This window comes from Motacilla alba, chromosome 14 (assembly GCF_015832195.1).
Source record: "Motacilla alba alba isolate MOTALB_02 chromosome 14, Motacilla_alba_V1.0_pri, whole genome shotgun sequence".
NCBI classification, from domain to species: Eukaryota; Metazoa; Chordata; class Aves; order Passeriformes; family Motacillidae; genus Motacilla; species Motacilla alba.
The window spans coordinates 7609823-7617416 of NC_052029.1; the positions used below are offsets into that span (position 1 = coordinate 7609823).

The following is a 7594-nucleotide window of genomic DNA, read 5'->3' on the forward strand; positions in this document are numbered from 1 at the left end:
CTGATCAGAGCCAAGAGCAGCAAGTGAGGAGAGCAAAGAGGCAGTGACCCAGCTTGCTGGGGTTTTGGTGACTCAGTCTGGAAAACCATCGAGTTCAATCAGCAGCTGATTCTCAGACATCTGCAACGTCCCACTCCACCCCCTCACACTCCCCAGAGTCCAGAGTAACACACTCTTTTCTCTCTTTTTGACCAGAAAAAGAAAAAACAAAGATGGAGAAGCAAAGAGAGGATGAACTGATTCAGAAGATTCATCGACTGGTACAAAAAAGAGATTTTCTTGTAGATGATGCAGAGGTGGAGAGATTAAGGTAAGAACCAAGAGCAACTGAACTTATTTAGTGACATTCCACAAGTGTAATAACACAATAGATTAAGTGACAAAATTTAAATCAACATTAATGGGAGAGAATTGGTCCTTCAAAACAACTTACCAAGTTAAAAGCCTCCTCTCCATTCCGTAGGAAAAACATTGAAATTGGATTACTCTAATTCTGTGGTTCTTTATCCCATTAATGATTCAGTCATCTCATGAATAACAGTGAGCTTTGGTCTCTTATTTTCCTACCAGAAACAGTCTGGGCATTTACCATTTAAAAGAAGAGGATTTATGCTGCTACCAGGGAATTCTCTTGGGATAAGAAGTAGACATGAAATGGAATTCTACAAGGGGCATATCTGTCGACATCTAAAATCCTCCTTTTTAATTATTCATGTTGTCAGCTTGATTACTACTATTCCCATCTTATCATAGCAAACAACCCAAACAACAACAAAACACCCCAAACCAACTCAAGAGCACTCAGCAGTACAGCCCTACCTAAGACATGGGCAGCTTCTGAAGGGTTTCATCTCCATAGCTTACACCAAAGTTGCCAAGAAAGTTGTAGGCTTCCTCAAAAGTTCACTTCAGCACCCAAATCCAATTTTTTGTTTGAGATCAACAATCTACAGAGCCAGTTTTGCTCTTACTTCCCCCTCATTCAGCAGTAAAGACTCAATCCATTTATCCAAAATGACAATATCTCCTCCAACACATTGAAATTCTAAGCAAGCAAGGAGAGGATTTGGCAAAGCTTTTGCCAGTCCTGCAGCTGATCAAAGAGAGCTGGCCAGAGGCAGCAGCTGACAAGGAGCCCGAGCTAGAACTGAACCCAGAGCTCTCACTGAGCCCTGTGTGAAAATCACAAAAGCCTCAGCAGCAGTTTTCATTTAGGCAAATAATTTGCTTTTTAATAAGCGGCAAAATGAAATGTTTCTAAAAATAGCAAAGAAATTAATTGTTTACTAGTGAGTTGATCCTAGCTGCTCTAGCTTTTGCTGTCCCATTTACAGAGAAAACTGTCATTCCTCTAACATTTCTTTTCCTTCCTTCCACCAGGGAAAAAGAAGAAGACAGGGAGATGGCCGAGTTCCTTCGCACCAAGTTAAAACCCATCGACAAAGCAACACAGTCTCCTACCAGTGAGTTCCTAATCATTAAGAAAAAAACAAGAGCAAAAGGAAAAACTCCAAAGACAGCTGATTGTAAGAGCATTTTCACAGGGCAGCCTCTGGCAAAAGCTAGGTGAAGCTAGCTAGATCACCTAGAAACAACTCAGGGTGTCAGCAACTGCTGGCCGCTTTGACTGCAGGTACCAAATTACCCCTTGAAACTGAATTTCAGTCACCCATGGTGACTTCAGGACTGCTCTGTATGTTTTAAATATGCAAAGTGTATTTGTGTACACAGTGCCACAAGCTGCTTTTCTAAGCAGTTAGATTTTTAAAAATAATTTTCCTATCTATTTCTGCAAAAATAATGGAAAAAAACCTCTTCAGGTCTGTGCTGGAATATCTGAAACAAAGTTCACCTGTTTTACTGCAGTCAGGATGGAAACTAGAGGAAAAAACTGCAAACTTCTACAGCTGACCCAAATTTTTTACATATTGCCATCAGAACTAGGCTTTTGAACCACCCCAACCCAAACCACTTGCGGGCAGAATGGAAACACACTGGTTTCTGAGAGACAAAGTGGATTGCATGATGCCTCAGAAGCTTTTAGCTGCAGCTTTCAAACAGAACAGTCACAGCCACAGCAGGAGCTCTAGAAGTTCCCAGATTGGTTTTGCCCTGACTCAAGATGAGCTCTCAGGCAGAGTCAGGTGAGAGCAGTGCCCTTCTTAGAAAGGTCCACCTGCTGAAGAGGCTTGTGTCAAACATTCTGCCATTTTGCACAGATCGAGATCTTGCTCAAGAGTTCCCAGAGGGACTGGAATGGCCTTGAAGTTCAAGTACAAGGTTGAGAAGAGACATTTTAAGATGCATCACTAATTATTTATACCCCCTTAGTCACAGGGAGCATGACTCATCTCCCTTGTTTGTTTACTTTCTCATTGCTTTTAAATGCAGTTTTAAAGATAAAAAGATTCTTTTCACCCTGAAAAATGGAAACCCATCTTTATCTTGTTCCCTTAATTACAACATCCAAGCCAATGAGAGAATAAATTCTAGCAATACTTTTGTTCTTCAGCTCCTTTCCTTGTTAGGAGTTAAACAGTGAAATGACTTTGTGAAAGGGGAAAAGGGAACACCTGTGTGAAAAGGGGCACCTGCCTTGAACCAGATACAAGTTTCCCCTCCCTTTGAGATGTATGGATTCTTTAGCTCCTCTTAACACCCTTCCCTGAAGAGATAAGACTTTCTGAGCAGTTTCAAACCGTGTAGCAGCTGGGTCACCACCCAAGTGTATTGTTCAAACAGGAGCTGAAAAATTCAGGGTGGGTGGAGAGAGGGCAGGAAAGGTTTGCACCCTTTAAGGCACAAGTAGGAAGAAAGGGTTTGAGCAGCTCTTGGTTCTAACGTTGTCCTGTTTTGAACATTGCAGGCAGCCCAGCAGAAAAGAAGGCAGAACCTCCTCCAAGCAAGCCCACCATTGCCAAGGCAGGGTTGGCAATTATAAAAGATTGTTGTGGGGCCACACAGTGCAACATCATGTAGAGCCCCGGGCTTGGCACCCTGCTTGTCTTTTCAATGTTTCCATTGAGTGGCAGTGGATGGTGAGGGGAACCACCAGCATCCTGCTGAGGGAGGCAAGAGCAGCTGCACAGGTGTAACCATGGACTGGACATGGCAGGTTCCTCACTGTTGCATGGATCACTCTACACGCATGCCTACAAACTAAAGAAATCTATATAGTGGCTGTCCAGGGACCAGAAGAGATCAGCAGTAGAGTCAACAAAAACCACCCCCGTGATACAGGTGAATGAAAAGGGGCTCTATTTAATCCATATGGTGTAAACCAGCAATTTTAATAGGCTATAACTTCAGAAGAATATGTTGTACACTTTCCCCCTGTGATAAACTACACTCAAAATTGCCAAATTCTCCTATTTTGGCTACTTTTCAGAACAAAAGCCACAAGTAGCAATGCTATGTATAGCACAACTGATAGAGGAAGCAACTGTAGGATAACTGATGTTGCATACAAAATACCAAACTCGTGTGATGTTCAGCTACTTAGCTGTGGAGTTTCATTTCAAATTCTTCCTAAAGAATGAGATCAGTGACAAGGATGCTGCAAGTAGCTACAGATTTTTATATCCCATATGATATCTGAGTTACTCAAGTCAAATTAATATTGCTTGCACCGGGGGAAATAAATCCCTGGCAAAGCTTTAGCAAATCACAGCTACAGTAATCTGCAAGTTGATGATGCAGTCCAAGGTTGTGTCACTTCTGTTTTAGATCTCCAGCTCCCATGAAGTAAGAGAAATATTCACCCAGGGTTTTTTCCATTTTTACAAGCTATGTGCAGCAGGAGATTACACATCACTGAGAGATTGCAGGGAGAAAAACAGAAGACAAAATTTAACTAATATTGAAACCATGCTTAAAGCAAATCTTAATTGTATATTTTCTGACCACAAGAAATAGCAACTATCCATAAAAAAGCATAGGAAGACACAAGACACCCAAGACAAATTGGCCACAAGACAAATATACAAATACAGAAGTAGGTATTTGTGGCAGGAAGATCACATTCTATATAAAATGGGTTTAAAATTAAGGGAAATACAGAAATCCTTGTCTGTGTTTCACCATTAAGTGTGTTTCTGGTCTCTATGCAGATTAAGCTTGTGGAATCTAATATCTTTATATTAGCTGTCAGTAGCTGGTTTGTCTGTGTGATGGTATTCCATATAAATGTACTGTGATAAGTGTAAATAGTAAAATAAACGTACATGGATCTAGTGTGACAGTCTCAGGCTTAGAAATAACAAAAGATAGCAAAAAGTTCCTAAAATAACGTTTTGCAAAAGGAACTTCCATTTTGTGAAGCCAGCTAAGTGAAGTGTGTGCTTATATACCAAGGAACCACAGTATAGGAAAGGAGAAAAAATTAACAGCAGTTACCCCAAAAGGATAAACAGTTATTTTTTTAGAGAGAAAAAGTATCTAATTAAGGTTGAAGGCAATAGACACCATCTAAAGTAACTCAGACTATCCTTACAAAATAAAACCTAATCCCTAGCACTGACTGATTTGATGAAAAACACATTTCCAGAATAATTTCAGTATTGCAGACTCACTTGAGACAAAGAACCAACATCACTAACTACCTTAAGTTTTAAGGATCAAAGAGGAAAAACCACAAAAGGTTTCCACTGAGACATGAAGCACTTTAATTACTTTGACCAAAGATGCAGGCAAGAGAACAAAGGCTGACTCTCATGTGTGATTATTGTATCCTTGTTGAGACATACAACAGCACATTGAGCTCCTAGCTGACACAATCTGTGCCTGGTGTGGGCTGGGCTCTGCAGGGCACCTGGGTACATTTACACAGTTAGGGGGAAAACTGCTTTTAGGGGAGAAAATACACACTGGAGGGAAAGAAACACCCATTGGCTCCTGTAAAATTGCACAGGCTCTTGCTGGTACCCAGTTAAGACATCAGGAATTGTCAGTATCTGAGGCAAGAGGCAGATGGGCAGGTGTTCAGTGTCATTAATAAAAGCAAATGGGAGTCAAGGAAAAACCAAATTTTAAACTTTAAACCTGGGGAGGATCAGCTGTGAATGCCACTAAGGGTCCGGAAGGACTTTGCACATGGTTTTTAAGGCCTGAGGTGACTTCTGCAAAAGAGTGTTTAACCCCGGCTGTGCTGATGAGTGGGGTGATCCCTACAGGCTGCACCGACTCCACCTGGGAATGAAGTGAAGTGAGTGCAATGTTGGTTGCCATGAAAAAATTTCATTAGCAAGAAACAGACATTCCTGAGAAGCAACGCTCATGACCAGGCTACAGAGTAATCTCCTTTAATTAAATCCAAGAAGAAACACAGCAAGTAGGAATGTGCAATATTCTTACAGTTGAGCACTGGCAGCCAGTGCCCCAAAGGGACTTGAACTCCGGGAGTGTTAATGAGAGTGAACTTCATTTTCAGAAGTTCTAGCTTGGCTCAGCTGGAAGGTTTTCTGTATGCCAGTTTTTGTTTTTAATTAGCAAATTTCTTTGTTTATTTGGGTGGGTTTGAAGAGCTAGCCTGCAGTGCACAAGTGGTTCCTTCAGAAGTGGGTCAGTGATGCTGCTTAGCAATAAAGTCCTGGGTTTTTTAGACTGTAAGGTCACAGTCTCAGCTGTGTTCAACACTGGTTTAGTGTTGCCTATCTAGAACACAGCAGAGCCCTTATGGCTGATGTCAAAGCTAATGGCTGCAATTAAACAAACTTAGGAAGGAATTAAGTGTAAAACTCCTGTAAACTTAGGAAGGAATTAACTGTAAAAATCTTGACCCTTATTTTTAAAAGCCAGACTAAATCACTGAATATTCCAAGAACAACTAGGGGCTTTGTAACTTCCATGATCCTGTGAGCACAACACATTACACAAACCCCGTATCTAAAATCAGCAGAGGATCAGGCAAGTATCTTTGGGTGACTATATGGAGTAACTGGCATCATTTCAGAGTTGATTTTCAGATATCAGTCACTGTCAGCAGAGAGGGACAGTGATGGAAGCACCCAGTATCTCTTCTGGAAATCCTGGCTATTTATCACTTCACAGAGAAGGCAAGGCAGTGGAAAAGGAAGAGCATGTGTAAGAATGTGTAAGGTGGATTTGAGACACTCTGGTAAACATAACTGTGTTCAGGAAAGGATCTTGGTCTGCTGAGAAAAACAAAAGTGCTGAAGTGCTATTTGTACAAATCACCAGTTCCACCAGCAAATGGTTCTCTTGTACCTTCCCCTAGACCTACTGAATCTCTTCCAAGTTAAACATATTTCCAAATAAACTAAGCTGCTGTGTTATACTAAGCCTTTGTTTCTTCCTGTTACTGAGGGAAAAGTTGGTTGTGGAGTGGAATGGGATGCACTTCTTGTGCTGCTACACTTCTCAAAAAGAATAAGGTTATTCTACACAAAAGGAGTAATGCTGAGGGGTAAGTTTGAGATGCTACTGAAAGAAAGGATTTTCTCACTGAATAAAGAAAACCCACCAAAAAAGCTAATCTCATGATGCTCTAAGAGGACTTTGGAACCTCACTACAGCCCAGAGCCTGCACAGATTAGAGACAGTTCCCAGCCCTACACTGGGAATATGAACCCCAACTCAAATGAGTATCAGAACTGTTATGCCAAGAGGGCCCTGGTGTTATTGAAATGAACAAAAAAATCCTCCTTCACCCCAGCATAAATGCTACCATTGTTACCAAAGTGCATCTTGTTTCACATGATCCCATCTGTCCTAGAAAAAGCCAGGCAAGCAGGCTGCCTTCAAACAGGATCATGGCAAAAATATTATCTAAAGACCAAAACTTCCTCTCCCTTCCCTGTGCACACAAGACTTCACATGGGATGCTGAGAACACCTCAGCAGCTGAGCCTGGATCCTGAGAGCCCTGGCAGCAACTCTGTCTCAGAGATGAGCAAGGAGGTGTCTCACAGGAGATGTCCCCTCACATTTAATTTTGCTTTCTTGTTTCCTAAAGAGAAGCAGTTTTGTGCAAGAACACATCATGGGAGAGTGAAAGAATTCTGGCAAGACACCAAGAGGTGTTTAAACTGATACCTGAACAGTGAATCTCATCAGTTACAGGAATCAGTGGATTTTAACAGGCTTGATCACAAAACCAGAGGAGAGGACTGCAGCTAATATCAAGTTTCTTGCTGCCAATTACCTCAGCCCAGCTACACCAACAGAAGAGTTTGTTGTTTTTCTCCTTCATGACACAGGCAGGATGCAATTCTTCACTTTTGAATTCAATAACTGATAGACTGACTTGAAACTTGAGCCATGGCATGACAAATAATAGTGCTTTGACAGCCATGTCAAAACATGCTCAATTAACATCCTGAAGTGGCATTTCAGGAATTTCTTGTAAAATGGCATTCTCTATTTAGATCAATCTGCCTTCTGTAGCATACATATAGCACTACAAGCCATATTAATAATCACTTGAATTAGGATTTTTCTGTCTTTATCCACCTAAGTAATATTAAAGAGAAATAGTACAGGAAGGAATACAGCATTTGAAGTGGTGCTTGCTAGGAAAATGCTATTAATAGGAGTTAAACCATAGCTCACCATGCAACTAGTCTGTCCTGTTACAT

General features: G+C 41.2%; 1 protein-coding gene across 1 annotated transcript in view; it reads left to right on the top strand.

Annotated features, from left to right (window-relative positions):
* Positions 1-6299, top strand: part of BMERB1 (bMERB domain containing 1) — a 46459-nt gene extending 40160 nt beyond the window's left edge. The window contains exons 4-6 of the mRNA XM_038151848.1: positions 196-310; positions 1381-1463; positions 2867-6299. Of these exons, the coding sequence (XP_038007776.1) occupies positions 196-310; positions 1381-1463; positions 2867-2979 (311 nt within the window). The 3' untranslated portion in view covers positions 2980-6299. The remainder of the gene's footprint in view (positions 1-195; positions 311-1380; positions 1464-2866) is intronic.
* Positions 6300-7594: the final 1295 nt, after the last annotated feature.